The 19303-nt window shown below is 39.3% G+C and overlaps 1 protein-coding gene across 2 annotated transcripts in view; it reads right to left on the bottom strand.

Annotated features, from left to right (window-relative positions):
• LOC102227659 (guanine nucleotide-binding protein G(o) subunit alpha) overlaps nucleotides 1–19303 on the bottom strand; it is a 104949-nt gene that overhangs the window by 75237 nt on the left and 10409 nt on the right. For both annotated transcript variants that reach the window (XM_005795783.2, XM_005795782.2), the window contains exon 3: nucleotides 4068–4209. In XM_005795783.2, coding sequence (XP_005795840.1) covers nucleotides 4068–4209 — 142 coding nt within the window. The remainder of the gene's footprint in view (nucleotides 1–4067; nucleotides 4210–19303) is intronic.

The following is a 19303-nucleotide window of genomic DNA, read 5'->3' as shown; positions in this document are numbered from 1 at the left end:
CACAGGAGCAGATGGGGTGGGTGGGTGCGGTGCTAACAGAAGATGAGGTGAGAGCGAGCGCCAAAGGTAGCAATCAGTGCCATCCTGAAAAACTAAAAAAAGATTATTTAATATAAGGAAAGGTGTGTTTATGCACACACACACACGCACACACACTCCTGGTGCTTTATAGGAGTCGGTGTGTCTGGTCCCTTGGTGGGGAAGTGAGGTGTAGACTGTAGTTTACACAAAGCTCACTGTGTCCTTCTGTCTGTCTAATGTCCACTGTCTCCTAAAATGCTTCTACTTTTAGATCATCTGCCTTCATCCTCTCATGTATTTCACCACATCATGGATCTCTGCATTTCTCTAGCCATGTTTCCATTGACCATGACTTAATGGAAACACGTCAATTAAAAAACAACTTGTTTTTCAATAAAAAGTTAGGATGAAATGTTTTTTTGTTTTTTGTGTGTTTTTATTTTTCAAAATTGCAACAAAAACACTTTTTTGATCAACAGCCGAATGTTACTTCTGGCAGAAAATATGAAGAGGTAGACAGGAAGTGTATAGAGGATGAAGCCACATCACGTTTTAATGATGTATTTCATGAACAAACTTATTTACATGTGACTCTAATTGTGTCTCTTATTTAATGGAAGCACCACGATTGGAATCAATTTTCCGACAGTGGAGTATTGACAAAGTTTTTTCTTTCTGCATGAGAAAGACTCAGACCAGTGGTCTCAAGCTACATTCTGATGAACCAAATCATTTCTTTTTTAGTCCGCATCAGAGTTCGATTAGCATTCACACCTCCCCAAATGAACAGGACTTTCTGGATAAATGGTCTGGAGTTCGACTAAAGTGCACTAAACAGGGCTGTTCTGCATCCTTCAAGGTTTCAGGAGCAAGGCCTTCAGGCAGTGGAAATAAAAAAACATGAAGCCCCTGTGGAGAAAACTTAATAGTCTTCACCTTCAGATACTCGACATCGGGGACCGACTTATTTTTACATCCCACCAAATGAAATGATGCAACAACAAAATCAAAGTAACCATCTTCCTTAGTCAGAGGTCGATTCTTGTAACCGTTTAGAGTATTTCTCTGCAGTTTACAATCCAATATTTTCAAATGTGAGGATTTAACAACATAATGCAGTGCCACACACACACCTACATACACGCACACACACACACCAGCAGCAGTCCATTAGGTTTAAAGCTGAAGCCGTCACCTCTAATAGGAAACGCAATGCCGATGTGTACTAAGCACTCCAACACACACAAGGATATATTATCTTAATCAATAGGCGTATTGTTATTTCATCTCAGCAGTGAACATCAATAGCTTGGCTGTGAGTAAAAATATTCTGTGCCTTTGAAAGAGGTTAAAGCCAGAAGCAGAGTGTTCATTGTGTGAACCGTAGCTGCAGAAGGAGAACCCAAATGCAGAACCAACCATGATAGTAACGTGCAATCAGCAGGTTAATGATTTATGCTGCAAAAATTAAAAAAAAAAAAAAAAACTATTCAGAGGCTTGTGGCAGACAGCAGAACAGGAACTCAGGACAATGATCTGGCAGTGAGTGGAAATGAACTGAGGAACAAACATTTATTCACTCACAATGAAATGTTTTTGACTCATTTCAGTTCAATGCAAGTTTTATGGAGCTGTTCAAAGTTATTCACACCTCTGGCAGGTAAAAGGCTCAAACTCATCTTTAGATTTGACTCTTCAGAGTCCTGACTTGAAGCTAATAGATAATCTGTAAAGGGAACTACAGTTTATGGTAATGGCATGGAGACTTTACAGCTTCAAAGACAGACCTTTGAGCTAAGAAGGGTGTATTTTTCAACATGCCGTTTTTAATAAAATGTAGATAAAAGCTGATTTTTTCTTGTTGATGCTCCTTTGTTGTTGCATCTCTTCTGCAATGAGACGCAAACTTCTTAGATCAATAAAATCTGATTCATTTTGGGATTAAATGTAGATAAATTTACAAATAAAAAAATGAGAGCTGAATACATGATGTAAATCTGTCTCTGTCCAAATAAAAGAATGATTTTCCTTTGTTTGTTTGCCTAATGCTGGCGCTTCAAATACTATTTTGTATGTATTTGAAGTCAAAATCAAAACTGAAAGATAAATTTGCTTAATTGTAAAGGTATAACGTTATCTGTTGAACAGCCTCTGTGAAAACTTTCCCACAATATTGTGCCCTGGCCATTTAAATGCAGCAAACTCAAAGTGTATTTCCTATAAGCTGAGACTTTACAGATTGTTTATGAGTGTTTTAGCACCAAAGTTGCAGCAAAACACAGATAAGATGTTGGATATAACTAAGCACGTTGTTAATTAACCTTTACCCCATTGCGCCAAATTCAGACAGAACTGGTGTTATTCTTTGGATTAGACACATAATCCCCAATTAGCGTATTACATGTTGAACTTGCCTGCTGTGGGGATTTAGCAAAGGCAGAAGCAGGACTAACGTAGCCTGACAAGATGGAATTCTGCATGACAGAGTTGGCTGACAGCCTTTTCTATTAGCCTTTACATCTGGGAGACATACATCAAATATCAGAAGAAATGGCTCCAACAACCAACAATTTGCTGCTATACAGACAAAGAGCAGGAGACATGATCAACCTCACAAAGGGATTAATACTTTATAAACTGCATGATGTGGAGTAAGCATTAACCTGACCCTGCTGAACAGCTTCAGTCACGTGATCTCTGTCCCGTCTTCTGATTGATCATTAATGTTGCCGCTCCATCCCTGCAGTTTTATGGAGGTTTAACATTAACAAACCCCTCCAGCACCAGTTGATGACCAAGTCATTACATACCAGGATGAGTTAATATGTGCATTAGTTATAGTGTTCTCCAACACTGACCATGACAGAGATAATTACAGAGCAATCATTAAATCTGCAGAAACGTAATAAGAGGTCAAAGAGTAGCGGACGTAGAGGACTGTGCTGCTCTGATACGTGAGTCCGTTACAAGAGCTGGACTCAAGGTGGCTGACAGACAGGAAGTGTGTTTCTGTGTCAGGAACCGGAGGAAAAGCTTAGTGGGTCAAATTCATCCTAAATCCAAAACTTTATCCAGCTGAACAGAAACAAAACAGAAGTTTTTATCTTTAGACCCAAAGAGGAAAGATCTAGAGTCAGCACAGCTTCAGTTATTACAGAAACTATAAATCAAACTGAAATAGTGGTGGTGTAGTGATGAACTCTGACCTGAACCTTCAGAGTCACATAAAGATAAATGCAAAGGTGGCCTTCTGTCACCTGAAGAACATTTTTAGGATTAGAGAAATAATGTCTCAGCAAGTTCTACAGAAACTCGTCCAATGTGTTTATCTTTAGTCGTATTCATTTCTGCAACAGCGTCTTCACAAGTCTGTCTAAAAAGTCAATCCTCCATCTGCAGCTGATCCAGAACGCTGCTGCTGGAGTTCTGACTAAAACCATCAAGATAGAGCACATCACCCCAGTTCTAAAGTCCTTCACTGAGAGAATAGACTTTAAAATACTGTTGTTAGTTTATAAACGGCTTAACAGTAAAAAAACCCCAAAAAAAACATTAAAGAGCTGCTGTTGTTGTATCAACCTTCCTGGCCTCTCGGGTCTTCTGGTTCTGGTTCTGCTCTGCATCCCCAGAACCAGAACCAAACATGGAGAAGCAGCTTTCAGCTTCTATGAACCACACATCTGGAACAAATTTCCAGAAAACTGCAAAACAGCTGAAAACTGAGTTCCTTTAAATAAAAGCAAAAATCCCACCTGTTAAGAGTTTCCTTTAACTAGTGAAACACATATTTCATGTGTAGATGAGTTGATGATGATACATGACTAAATATAATCTTATTGCTTGTTTCACAATTGATGACTGTACGATGTTTTTATGATGTAAAGCACGTTGACTGTGTTGTTGCTGAAATGAAAATAAACTGGACTTGGTTGTGACTGTGAAGCATTTGAGTTTGCAGATCAAGTCCGGCCAACACATTTGGGAAGCGGTGCGTATGTTTTGCAGCTCATGAGCGGTGGATCTGTTTTGGAAAGCATTTCTCTGACCTTGCGCTCTTTGTCTCCGTACTCCAGGCCCAGCGTATCCATGGCGCGGACGATGGCAGCCAGAGATTGGATGGTGTTGCTGTAAACGACAGGCTTGTACTGCTTTACGTCATCACCAGAAAAACCGTCCTCATGGATGATCCTGGACAGAAACACACAAGAAAGTCAGTTTTTATTTTTGAAGGTTTTTTTCTTTTAGAAGAGAGATAAATTGGTGGAAGACTATAACAAAAAGACAAAGAAAAACACAGACACTGGAACGTAAGGGAGGGTTTATTACCAATGGGCTTAGCTGACATTTAGACACACAGTGCGTCCTGCTGTTTCAAATGCCATGATGTCTTTCACTGCAGTGAGCACACGGACAGAACGGCGGCCCGGTTAGCCAGGCAGACAGACGATCAAACAAAGTCAAACACAGCGAGCGATGATGATGAGATGGGCAGCAGAGAACAAAACACGGGTCACCAGGAAGCTTCCCCCCCGATGCAAAGAGACAGAAGCCGGTTGGACGAACGCTGTGAGACAATTAAGAGGGACATCGTCCCCACACATGAGGACGTAAGGAAGAGACAACCAGATGCATTTCTCCATCTCTATCAAACTGACCGGGTTGGTCTTCATTTGGGCCACCATGAATTGTCCCAATCATTAACTGTGCTTCACTATAGGCCTTTTATTCCTGCAGAAATCAGCAGGTAGGTAACCTAGCCAATGGAAGCTAACCAATGTACGACTGGTGATCGTTACTTTGAACTCCTCGTCAGTGGACGTCACGCTGCGTCAGCTCCCATTACACTGTGCATGTCACCTGCAGAAAGCAAGCCAGAATCGACCAAACAGCAATCACCTCTCTTTGCCTGGTGCAGGTTTGGTCGACTGCAGATGTCGGAGGTTTTATTTTTAGTTCATCACATAGCCTCCGTTCAGCTTGATACATTTTTAATTTCAGATAGTTACCTGCTTCATCTTAATTTTTCCAGTAACAGAGACCAAAAAAGGAATATTACTACTCATTTGTCCTTTTGCAAGCTAAACATGTTTTATTTTAATGAAGATTTACAGTTTTAGACAACACATATCTCACTGAAAGCTGTCCGTACAGTAAGTAAAACTGCTTTAATATTCCTTGTAAGTAATGTGTAGCGACTGAAGTTTGGGACATTTTTTCTCGCCTTTATCTTAACTCCTCTGAACGTAACACCTATGGATCAATAATGGGTCACTAAAGCCAATTTGGTAGCATAACATATTTCTAATGCTAAAACAACATGATTACTGCAGGTAACTATGGCAACCGGTAACAGTTTAAAGGCCGGCCGGCTCTTTCTGCAATCAAGCTGCACGCACAGCCGCCATCTTTACAAAAGAATAATCCCTTCAGGTTGTTCACGTTTTGCTATAATAAATGCCACAGAATTATATTTTAGTCAGATATTATGGGAAGTCTGACACAAAGTTTTGCATAAAATGACACAAATAAAAATCTAAAAAACTTACACCAACGAATTTGTTCAATTGAATTAAATATATATTATGTATCCCAAAGGGAAATGAAGTGTCATAACTCATATCATCCACTCATCTTTAGTCGTTGTGGATGGTAACGCTGTGGGCAGGAATAATATCCAAAAGCAGTCTGTTTTGCAGTGAATCTGAAGAGGCCTCTGACTGAAGACAGTTCAATGCCAGTAGCATTATATCTACATCCAGGCAGCAGAGATGATATTACACAGTAACAAATGAAACTTTAGTTTCCTTCTGAGGGTATGAAAGGGTTACCTCTGCAGAAGCATCATGCAGACAGTTGGAAGCATGCAGTGTGCAGTGACGGGGTTAGCATTGTCCTCTGGCAGCATAATGTTTCAGTTCAATCAGACATCCCTCCCTCAGAATTACATCACAGCTTCAGACCACCAGCTCTGTTCCTCTGCAGTTTTCTCCTATATATAATGTTCACAGCTGCCTCCACTAGCAGAATTACACGCAAAACCTCAGAGTGCATGCATGATTAAAAGGCGCCATGATAACTGCGCCTCTCCGTCTCCCTAGGTGCTCCTACTCAATTTTTACTCTTCCCACTCATGTCTCCCCATGTCTTAATGACTTGCCAACCAGCCACTTAATCTGAAACTTTGCCTCCCATCTTCCCTTGCAGCAGGGAGGTGAAACAAGGACAAACTCCTAATTGGATGCTGCAGCCTCAGAGGTAATGGTATGTTAAGCTGAAAATGCCAAGAGAGTTTCTGGTGTCGGATGAAAAAGAAGCTAACAAAACTTCAAAATACAAACATTCTGCTGTTGATAAGATGTACGATCGAGTCATCTTAACGTTCAAGGATGACAAATACTCAACTGCAAAGCATGGTGGTGGCAGGCTGGTGATTTGTTCTCATTTTGCATTCTCCAGACAAATGTAAAGGCAACTGTCTGCCAGCTGAGGTTCGACCCAAACTGGGTCATGAACAGTGTGATGATCCCAAACACTGCAAATAATCTCCATACCCACTGGAGATGATTCGGGACGCAGAAATGAATATCTGCAAGTAGCATTGCAACCATTGATTATTTTAACTTTAATTGAAACAGTCTTCAGATTTTTCATTTAAGCCTTTATATATATATTAGAAATGTATTAAAAGATGCAACTAAACAAATGTTTCATTTCCTTTATTAAATAAAAAATAATTATATCTTATTGCCTAAAATGCAATAACAGCATTCATTAGTGAACACTTGATCCTTTGTAGAAAAGGATGCATCTGCAGCTAAAAAATGCTTCTAACAATGCTTCTACGCTAGGCCTGATTTTTTGGATTACTAATTAATCGTTGGGCAGCAAAAAGCACTTAATTTTCTTAAAGACTTTGAATCAGATGAAGCTAATACTGCAATTTGAAGAGTTTTGGGTAGAAAATATTTACAAACAAATATTGTTTTATTATCTTAAATGCACAATATATGTATTTCTTCTATAATTTTGGCTTAATTACAGCTCTTACATTCTTTCAGCAATTTTTTTGAATCTTTACACTAAATTAGTTGACTATTATTTCAATAATTGCTTTATCATGATGAATCTGATCAATCATTTCAAGCATCAGTGAAGACACCAAAGAGCTCAGTTCTGAATGGAAGGTATCTTTCACAATGACGGTACAATCAAGAGATTTTCTCCATGCAGTGTTGAACTGCAGAGACTCGAAGTCAAACGGTAAATCATGTCACCCTGATTAGCTCAGAATAAAGCCACGTCACACCACGTGAAAAAAGAGCTGAACAATGATTTAATATTAATATTAATGAAGGTGTTACTGACCCGCTTAATGTCGGGGTGCATGCGTGTGTCTCAAGCTGGCATGCTGACGTGAGCTTTCATGCACAAGGACCTTTTTCTCATTACCCACTCTCAGCGCCCTTCTGCCTGCACCCAACTGGCCTGCGTGTGTGTGTGTGTGTGTGGGCGTGTGTGTGTGTGGGTGTGTGTGTAATTTTTTGTAATTTGGCACAATCTGCACGGTGACCTGAAACATAGTTTAGCTTCACACTGAGTCAGACAGATGGATGGAGAGACAGACATATGGGTAATTTACTCACTGCATTATTCCATGATATTATTACGCGGCTGCCGTTCTGGAGGCTGAATAGCAGGTGTTTGGCTGAACGGAAAATGCCAGTCAGTGATCCATAATCACATTTAATAACTACTATTTATGGTGCTCAACTCTTCCAAATCTACTTTTGGTCTACTTTAAAATGACAAACTCGTCAAATTTCTAATAATGAGATTGGAAGTACGCTGCTGTTATCTGTGACCATTAACATAAATTTATAATATTAACTCCTCAGCTACTGCAGCTCCCGAATTGTCCAAACCATGAAAATTATCCAACAGTTTAACACAGCAAAATTAGGAGGAAAGTAAAGCAAAATTATTAATAAAGCATGTCAGGTTTTTGATGCTAATCTGGCTTGATTTTTTTTTTGTCCTATTGGAAAATAAGTTCCTAAATCTGCCTATTGAAAGCCATATTGTTTTTGATACCTTGTGCAGATTAGTCATTTTGCCTGAAGTGAACTTCTTTAAAATGATCTTTACACTTTGGAGAAACAAATGCGCTGCTGGATTCGCTGCTTTGCAAATGCCAGCCAATAGCCGGTCAAATAGCATTTTGAATAGGCATTCCAGTTTCCCAAGATGTATCTTATTTTGAATATTTTTGATATCCTCTACAAAAAAATCCACAAATAGGTGGATATTTGTGAGTTACATTCAGAAAAATAAATGAACACTGAACCACGAATAGGCAGGGGTCCACGGCAAGTATGAGGAGTTTACTAGAAAGTAAGTTTTTCACATGTATTGCCCCTAACTGGACTTCAATGATACAGAAGGGTTGAAATGACCAGTATGGCTGTTTCTGAAATTTCTGCTTTACTGTGGAAACTGGTCCAAAGGTGAGGTCCACCTTACAAGCACACAGACTAAATATTTCAATTTTTATACTGGGTTTCCCCCAGACAACCTGCTAAGCCCAGGTTCAGCTAGAGCAGTCCACCAGCGGCCCCCCGTGTTTATTGTGTTAAGAAATGGTGTTTACTGTTACTGGTGAAAAAGAAACACTAAACAACAATTGTCCTGGTGGTGGAGAGGGCAAGAAAAGCCTGGTGGCCTGTCAGGCTTATGATACACTGAGGGAAACCCTGTTTACAGGAGGACTTGATAAGACAAGTGTTTTTACTTTCAATATATAATTTGGCCATTCTTCTGAGTGAAACCGTACAGATTGAAGGAAAATGTGGAGTAATAGACCCAAAGATACATGAAAAGACAAAGTGCATGAAGCTCTCTGCTCTCCGCCTCTTATTATCCTCCACACTCATATTTTTATCTTCACACCTACTCAAGTGAACACACACAAACACAGAGCTCACACACCACCCTGTGCAATTAGGTCTTTATCTCAGACCCTGCTAGCTCGGCACTGTTTGTCCTGACAAACACACGCACACACACGCCCGCACACACACTTGCACAAAAACCCGTGATTGGTTCTTTTATCTCTAAGCTGTGCTTTCGCTCACTCCATGCTGTATGTCGACAGCGCCCTTGGTCATGACAAAGTGCACGCTGACCGATGGCTGTCAACGCTGCAAGGTGCGATTTACTTGCGCAACAACCAGGTGTGTGTGTTTGTTGAGGAGAATGTTAGCGCAGGTGCAAGAAGTGAAACAAAGAGTTGGTGTAAGATGTGACGTGTGATAACGAGCTTAAAAAAGCATGAAATAAGATGGAGCTAATCAGAAAGAAGAGGTCTATTTATAGCTGAGGGCATCAGCGGTGCGGCCCCCACCTCCACACTGACTAACCACCACAAACAGCAGCACAAGCATCAGCTGCTGTCATTTGGCTCCATTCTTGTCTTCTCACCTTCAGGTCAAGCAGCAACATCCTACACACACACACACACACACACACACACACACACGTATGTGTCCCCATCTATGGTTGTTTTAGCTCCAGAAACATCCAACTGTCTGCCTTCCAGAGCCACGAGTCAGCAGGTCTCCAACAACGGTCGACATCTTTGGTTTAGAAATTACTTAGTAGATTTAAGTGCTCTGCATATCTGTCATCTGAAGGGTGTAAAATATGCAGACAGGAAAACCACAGTGTCTTCCTGTTCAAGCCTTTCCTACACCAGTTTGCTGTCCAGTTCAAGTTCCTGGTTCAAAGTACACCTTCAAAGAGTCTTAATGAAGTTAAGATCTGATCTGACGGAGATCTGATCGCAATAAAACAGAAAGTTGTAAATGATACGAGGTTGTATTTGATTGTGAAGTGGGAGCAAAATGAAATGACAGGTTTATAAAAAATTTGTATGTATGCAACGCATTCATTGTCATTTCCTTCACTGCTTCTCTTTTCCTGTTAAAGAAAAGGTCCTGTTGATGTCAGTACCATGCATCACCGTGTTGTCTCATCTAACCAAAGCAACTCCTTCCTGTTTTCCATTATTGTCTACATTCCTCGTGTCAAACTACAAGAAAAATTTATGCCGTTCCTTCAACAATGCCTTTCTTTATTCCACTAACAGTCCTGTCCACACATTCTGCACTTCCTCCTGAGTCTGACACCTCCGACCGAAGACAGAAGCCTGATATTGAAACATGTCAGGTATGCCTTTATATCCAAAAAATGTGTCTAATAAAAGAAACTAAAGACAAGCTTTCACCTGCTTTCTTAGCCAGTCAGGTGGACCTGCTTCTATCTCGGTAGGTCTGCAGTTTGTCCATTCTCTCTACATGTTCCGATTATGGATTGAACAAAGTTCTGGTGTTGAATGCTTTAGATATTGTTTTATGGTTTGCACACAAACTGGAGTACAGACATCAGTCAGAAAATGCCACATAGGCTCTGAGAGTCATCAACAATCTCAGAAAGGAAATTAGATCATTTACATAAAGTTCACAAGTTCTTAGAAGGAAATTTGAGGAGGTGGACTTCTGTCAAGGTTTAGCTTATGAGGAACTCCCCTGCTTTTAGATGAATTTTAAGTCAAAGAAATGTTGTGGATTCTAGATAGGGATTCTGTTCCTTAAAGAGATGATGGTAAAAGTTAAAGGTTGTTCTCCCTCTTCACAATGTGATGAGCCATCTTTCTGTTTCAGGTAAAGTGGGAGTGGCTAGGAGCAAGTTGTTGACTGGGACCACCTGAGCTGAATGCTCTCAGTCCATTTGGACCTGGTTGCTCTCTCTTGTCCCACACAGCAGTTTGGTTTCGCTACCCAATCATTCCATTCCTGGTGCCCATTTCTGGTCAATGGATTCCCTTTAACAATTCACCAGTCCATCCCAGGAAAACAGAAAAAAACTTGCAGACACACACACAGACCGAAGGGAAATTTACACAGACCTTACATCATACAACACTTGCACTTTCGCTCTATCATAATACACTTGTCCTACACCACTGCTTCACTCACGATCACAAACTTTATTGTTTCAGTTGATCTGTTTCACAGTGAAACTTGAGTTAACCTTTAACTCCAGGCTACAACCAGCCTGATGACTCATCAAGGTGACCGTGTGGCCTGGCTAGAGAACTTTACATAGGAATAATAAAACTGGCTTCAGATGGTGGGGCAGGATAAACATGCATACGTGTGCCTGCTCAGCTGCAGAGGTAAGCGAGGGACTTCAAAGGTCGGGAACACCTGCTGTGGAGCAAATATATCCGTTTGATAAAGCACTTCGTTACTAACATATCTGATTGCTCCAGCTCTAGATTTAACAGTGGGATGAAGAGTCAGAGTAGTTGAGGTTGAGGACACTTCAGATGAAAAACACTTTTATCCAAAATAAACTGGGTTGGAGGTCAAGAGCTGAGACTGACTGAAAAAACAGCAAGGAGAGGAATTACTTCTAAAATTACACTTTTAATTTGCTACAAAAAACTAAAAACATTTAATAAAGCCTTTATTAATTCCCCTTACTGCTGATTTCATAAGACAAATAAAAACATGGATCTGGTTGAACTATAATGAATTGTTAACTACGTATATACCAAGTGTGAACTTGCATTTTTTTTATGCTAATGTAATATTCAGCCAGTTGGACAGAGTTTTACCTCGGACACTAATGATGTTGTCCAAAATGGTAAAGGAAAAGACTGATGGCAAAAAGGAGAAATTAAAATAAGAATATATGGCAACTGATATTTTCATTGCAATATTTACCAATATTGTTGGCAGTGCAAAATATTCTAATACTGTGCAGCCAATCTGAATAAGTCTCAAATACAGCAAAAACAATACTTGCAACATTCAAGACAAGAAGTAAGATCAGTGATGGTATATTGTCAACAAGATGGCGGACATTATGTCAACTATCATACATTCCTGCATTTTCTCCATTTTGCAATATATATGGCAGGGTTAGAAAAAAAATCACAATATTAGTTTTTTCCACTATCATGCAGCTGTAGAAGATACACTCATGTTATACTGATGGAAAATGTCACATTCTGTTGGTTCAGCTCTTTGGTTTGAACCTACAGATGTTTCATTTGTTGTCTTAATTCTCATTAAGACTGATGAAGAGTTAAATTCTACACCAAATAAGCTCTGTCAGTGCTGGATAAAAGAAAAAATCAATAACAACATGTATGATCAATATCAATATATAACTGTCTATAAGTCAGATCCAGAACCGCACAGCATTCTGGGGGATTTAGGCAGATGAAAAACTTTAGCTCCTCAACCTATAAGCAAAGTTAGTGGGATCAACTAACTCACCCACTCTTTGGTTACCTAGCAACTCACCCACTCTTTGGTTACCTAGCAACTCACTCACTCTTTGGTTACCCAGCAACAACCTGTTGAGTAACATGCGCAGCAGCAGTTTAAAGTTTTGCCACAGTGTCTCATAACTGCTTAAAAATAATAAACATAAACATGCAGTAAAACTAAGGATAAAACAGGAAAGGTTCCTCCTGCCAGTTTGGGAGTTTTTCAGATATTTAAAACAAAAAACTAATCATTAATTATTGATATCAACTAATATGAAATCCTTATGTTTTGATACGTTTTTCAGCAATACTCTTTTAACACTTTTAACTATGTTAACTGTGTTAAAAGTGATCCATTTGCAGATGATCCAGTTCAAACTGTTTAGACTGTTTATCGCCATCATTCTCAATAATTGACTCTAATATTGAAATCTGTGACACAAAGCTCAGATTTTTATGCAGCAACAGATAAAAAGCATATAAATATCTGTGAAACTGTACAAATGTAAAGAATAAGTCGGTGTGTAGGTAACAGTTTTGTTCACCTCTCACATGCTTTAACCTAAATATGGCCGCCACGTGTCGTATGTAGCAAGGCTAGCGTTCCCCAGGCGGCAGCGCACACAGGAGTCTCATGTCTTGCGGCTCTGACAGGGAGGAGTCCTCTGGCTCCAGCTTTGGTCATCTGCTGATGAAGAGCCAGGGGAGCCAATCTGCTGCGGCTGCTTCAGCAGGGCTGTTAGAAGCTGCACATGCTTGCATGTAAAGCCAGGCAGACAGCAGAGCAGAATAATTACAGCTCAGGATTACATCTAGGGAGACCTCATTAAATCCGTCTGCCATCATCTTTCTGTTCCTCTGTCACCTGGTATCTCTATCTGCCTCTCTCCTCTGCCAACTCGCCTTTCATCCCTCCGTCATGCATCCTCCTCTTCCTCTCTGTGAAGATTTCAACACTGCACTCTGTTTCCCTCTGTGTCAGTTCCCTTTCCTCGCGGTACTATTGTCTTTCAACCTTTCCAACTCCTCGGTCCTAATTATTTCCGCTTTTTTAACTCCTCTCCTCGTGTTCCACTTCATTTTTCATCCTTGAAGAAGTAGGGGAGGAGGATATAACGAACTGAGCTGGAGGATTGGAAAATGTTGACATGAATCTTCTATAAGCTCTTAATGACCTTAATGTTTACCATCCTAGTATTACAGAATTTATATAGTTAGAAAAACTAAAGTTTCTGTTAAAACTGTAATTAGTCATGGTGCTTATATTAAACAAAAATTGTTTTTTTATCATCCATAAAGGCAACGTCTTGACAGAAAAGCAAAAAATCTTACCAAGTATTTTTTGTGTAGTTTCTATTACAAATGTTTTAATATAATTAAAATTAGACAAAATAAGCTTGCAAGTAACTTTCCAGCAAGATAAAATAAATTCCTTTAAGTCATTTATTTCACTTATAACAATGTTACAAGTAAAATAATCTGCCAGTGGAACTATTACTTTGTTTTTAAATCAATATTAAGGAACTGCTGAACAAGTTCCTATATCTTGCTGAAAAGTTACTTATAAGTTAGTTTTGTCTTATTTCAAGTATCCTAAGATATTTGCATTAGAAACTAGACACACATGGAAAGATTCTGTGTTTCAGCAGAATCCAGTGAAAGTAAATCAGGGATATTTATACCACTGAAGAAGACCAAGTATAACATGGCTGGACTTTTAAAAGACTTTCTGTCCTCACTATGTGCAGAGGGAAACTACACTAACTTATCAAACTGCTGATGTATCTATAGTTTGTATTTCGATGCATATTTTATATGGTCTTATATATCTTTGTGTGAACCTACTTGCTTTGGTTGCCTGTCACTTTATGGCACCAGAATTTCCCCAATGTTGGATAATAAATGAATTTCTGTTCTTTTCTTTTTTCAACAATAGGGTCTGCAGAGAGCATTGCACTAAATAAAACAATGACCTTTAATTTTAAGCATATTTTTTAGAAGTTAATAGTCAAGTTCTCTCCTCCCAATAGGCATCAAGAATCTCCTCTGAGACTCTTTCTCTAACGCTCCTTTCAGGTAAATCAGAAAAGGTGAGTGAATCGATTGTAAACATTTATAAAACTGTCTTGTTTTAAAAGTTTTTCTTCTAAAGAAGGTATCCGATGGATGATACTGAAAAAGAATCAGAGAAAACACAGGTTGCAACTTGCTGAAAGTGGTGCAAAAAGTAGGTATGGACTGAACTCCGAACACCGCACAGCATTCTGGGGGATGTAGGCAGAGGAAAGACTTTAGCTACTCAAACACTCACAGCCAGGTTGGTGGTGGTATCAATTAACTCAATGGCTCTTTGGTTACCTAGCAACTCACTCACTCGCTGGTTACCTAGCAACAACCTGTTGACTAACTTGTGCAGCAGCAGTTAAGGTTTCCCCACCGCAGCTCATAAAAAGTAAAAAACAACATTGTGGAGCGAAAGGAGAAAATGAGTACAACAGATGAAGAGAAAACTGGATAAAACAGAAAAGGCCATGACATGAAGTCAGGTATTTAAAACCAAAATCTAATCAATAATTATTAATACTGACTGATATCAAATCCTAGTATAATATCACCCCTAATTTTAGATATGCTGTACGAAAAAACCTGCAAATAGATGAATTTTTAATGAATAATCAGACTTTTTCTTTAACGGTTAAAAAAATCCAGGAATAAGTGAATCATTTCAGAGTAGCCACTAAGGCTAATGTGTTAGCATGTGGGCTGTATAGGAGGAAGCTGCAGACCAATGCATGGACATGGAGAACATGCAAACTACACAGAAATGTCCCGGATGATACTCAAGTCCAGAATGTTCTTTCTGTGAGATAAAAACTGTTCCACCATTTAGTGTGGCTCTGTTAATATATTTACAATGAAAAAACTTAAAATAAGCATTATTAGTATGTGCTGAATGAATGTGGCCTCATTTTGCCAGCTTTTGTTCTGCTTTCTGCAGCCTTTAGACAACATTCCTTCTAAACTCTTGCTGTACCCTAAACATCCAAGATACCAACAAATCTGACTTTATCTGCATCTTTTTTCTGTTTCTCTTCCAAGGCAGCAGAGATGAGACTTAAAGGAGACTCTGTCCTATTATGTGTTCACTCAGATTCCCTATCAAAGCAGGTTAGGGGAATTTGCTTTGCTCAAATCAAATCCCGACTTTATTCACACAGCATGATCCGATAAAATCAGGCAAAAAAAGGCTGGGTCTGTGCAGAAATTCAGAACATTTTTATATGTATATTAAAAATGAATTAGAAGCAGGAGCCTTTCTAATAAATCATAAAAAACCAAGCTATGCTGGAGTCCGCATACTGAATGCAAAGAAAGAAAGGGAAGTGTCTCTGCAGCAAATTCAGTTTATCTGCCAGCTGCACACTGCATAATTTGGCTTTATCTCAAATATCCGATTCTAACTGTGCTTTTTAATATCCCTCTAACAGTTTTCGCATCATATGCTCCACACAGATCCTATTATTTCTGAAGTCCTGCAAACAAACAAATGTCCTGCAGTTTCTGCTGGCAGAATGCTACAAAGAAATATGTCAGCCAAGAAAAATCCGATCGGACTGAAAGGAGAATGCCCTCTGGAGGTTTTTACTGAGTGATTACCAAACAGTGACGGTGACATAAAGGAACACTTCTGCATTTTCAATAGTCAGTAGAATTACAGGAAGTGGCTGCTCCAGGAAATGTTGATATGATCAGCATTACAGCCAGCATCATGTGCTTTGTTGGAGGTGCTTTGAATGACTCGAAGATCGGCTATCCAGATGGGGAGTGACTGGGGTAATGAGACGGAGGGAGGGGAAAAACAGGGACACAGCTTTAATCAGATCACCTCAGAGCTAATGTCAAAATTTAATTATTCACATTTCCTGTCCTCTCATGATTCAATATTAATAAATTACTTGGAAGGAAATGAGCAGAAACCAGTCTTTAGACACGTCATTCCAGCGATCGCTTTAGAATCACTATAAAACAAGAAATTCGTTGAAATTATTCCCCGTCTTTTGTTTGGATTCTTAGAAAATCTCTAATCAGGATGAATCTGACCTTAATAAAGGCACATCCTGGTCTTTTAAAGCTGCTGTGCCCAACCTGCAGTAAACCTTGCAGTGGTTCCTGCCCAAGCTTTTATTTTTCAAAACCAGAGGAAAAATTCTCAAGAGAAAGATTTTAATTGCTTTAACCAACCCAGGCTCTTAAAAACTCACTGAATCACTCATTTACACCACAAAACAGAGAGCCTCACCAAGTGTTCCTTTCTAGTTTCTGCAGAAAAATATTTAAGACAAAACTAACTTACAAGTAACTGTTCAACAAGATGTAGGAGTGTATTTTAAGTCAATAATTCCTTCCAATCACAATAAAGGGGAAAATGTCCATCAATCAGGGAATTACCAACACAAAGTACGGCACAACTGTAAAGAGGGGGGAAAATATGGTTTTCAAATTGTTTTAACATAAAAATCACAAAAGTGTGGCATGTTTTTAGCAGTGTACAATCAGTTTTCCTTGTAATTACAGCTGCAAGACATCTCTACCAGCTTTGCAGATACATTTTTGTCCGTCCACAGGTGGAGTCAATGTGCAAATTAAGTTACTTCTGAAGGCAAACTGGATTTTAATTTGGAGCTCTAGGGTGAAGGGGGATTTATCCAAATGCACACCACACTTCTCATGTTTTTATCTAGAAAACATAAAAAATAAAAAAAACTAGTTTGTGTTAGTCTATCACATAAAATCTTCAAAAAATATATTGATGCTTCTGGTTGTAACAGGACAAAAGCTTTTGTATGTTTGTACATTCCTCAATGGCTTGTAACTTTTTATTACATTTTTTTGTTAACTTTTTGTATCATTTTCCAGTTACAGCTAATGAAAATATGACATTTAAAATTGGCTGTCGTTGTACATACATTTTTTTTGAAGGGAGACCAAGTTCTCAAAGATTTTAGCTAATCGTGTTCGACTGTGATTCAGACCCCTGCAAATACCAGGCCATACATTTTTTAAAGAAATATCAAGAAATCCAGTCTCCGTCATGCATCTGAACATAAAGTGCCTTTAAGACTGCCTAATGCACAGTACAGCTTAAATGTACTGGTACTTCTGTTCTGACTGAGGTGTGATCCAAACCTCCCTTCCTGCAGCTACAAACCGAGCCACAGCCACCGTCAGCTGACTTCAGATCAGATCAGCTGAGTTGGGTCACAGTAAAAGGATTCCTTTGTCTTTCAGCTCTCTGAACCAACATCAAATCTGCCAAATAGGTCTGACACAGAAATAAACACTCACAGTCACACCAACACATGAACAGAAGCACAGAGAGAAGACGGAGCACACACACTCCTAAAAGTGTGTAAAGGCGTACATACACACCAACCTACCACACGTTGGTGCAACAAAGGAGCTTTGTTTTTCATAAGAAGCACTGATTAGAGCGCAGACCACACACACAGGCATCGTGCTGAGCAGACACAAACAGAGCCAGAGATGGTTTACAGTGAAAACAGACTAAAAAATGAAACAGAGTGGACAGAGGAACAGTAGATATAATATTCATGCAGCTCAGGTCCCAGTAAAAACGTTCTCAGGACTCTCTGTCCCCTCCGTCAAGCTCACCACAGTAAACTACTAAGTGTATTTTTCCAGTATGAGGAATTAATTATCTATAATCGGTGAGTTTTAAAATAACAAGCTTTGGTGTCAATGTACATTGTACTTTACTTCATTAGTTCAAAGTCTTTTGGTCGACAAGAACTACTTTGTGTTATTTGGCTATGTATAAACCTGATTGAACAAAAATCACATGTGAGCCTCAGGGCTCTGGTCTCTGGTCACTTTTTAGTCATTACAAACCTCACCTCTCAAGTCTGATCATAGCAGATTACTAGTCTCTTTAAGAATACTTATATTGACGACACGCAACTTTATATTTTCGTGTCACTACAAAAAAGAAATCACATGTGAGGCTCCTCGGGGCTCCAGTTTCGGGTCACTCTTTGTTCCTTTCAAAGCCCCCACCTCTCAAGTTTCATCATGGCTTATTATTGGTCTCTTTTAGAATATTTATACTGATGACAGACAGCTTTATATTACCATATCACCACATGCCCACAGTCCATTACAGTCACTGAGGAAGTGTGTTTATTATATCAACAAGTTAATGAATCAGAATTTTCTCCAGTCACACGTGGAAAAAAAATTGTCCCAAAATCATACAGTTAAAAAGAAGAAAAAGCAACCACATAAAGTCCAAGTTAAAAAACTTTGCCAGAATTAAGTTGTCGTTTTTTTTTTTTATCTAAACAGGGCAGCCAATCACATCACTGCAATACTGAGCAGATTAATAGATACCTTTAGCCAATGATTTACAAGGATAAGGTTGATAGAGTGACTCAGAACAGGCAATCCAGTAAATTGCCTGTTCAGTGCCCAACACAAGCACTCCCTCTGTTTTCTGATTCATCTCTGAAAAAGGAGGCTAATAATTATCGCCGATTCCAGTCTGGAGTCCAGGAGCAGAGCGCCCTTTGCTCCTGGTCCTATCAGCCCTCTTTGGCACCTTCTCCAGCTTGCTTAATAAGTGAGAACATGTTCTTCCACCCGCCGGCCTCTCTTAGCTCAGAACGTCTCTAGTTCCTCTTTTTTTCCCCCCTGCCAGCCTCTTTCACACTTCCACATCACTTCACCAGAATCTGAAAGAAAAAAAAATCAATTTTCCTGTCCTACTCTCCCCCTTTTTATGATCATATCACTCCTCTGTCTTCATCCCTGTATCTGTTGCTACTCCAAACTTCGAGGAGAGAATAATACAGCAGAACTTTACTTGTTTTAATCCACCTCTGTGCTCTAAACATTTATTTTCTTTCATTAAATTCTCCCTTTCTCTCC

The sequence above is a fragment of the Xiphophorus maculatus genome, chromosome 2 (assembly GCF_002775205.1).
Source record: "Xiphophorus maculatus strain JP 163 A chromosome 2, X_maculatus-5.0-male, whole genome shotgun sequence".
In the NCBI taxonomy this organism is placed as follows: Eukaryota; Metazoa; Chordata; class Actinopteri; order Cyprinodontiformes; family Poeciliidae; genus Xiphophorus; species Xiphophorus maculatus.
This window is presented reverse-complemented; position numbering and strand designations above follow the sequence as displayed.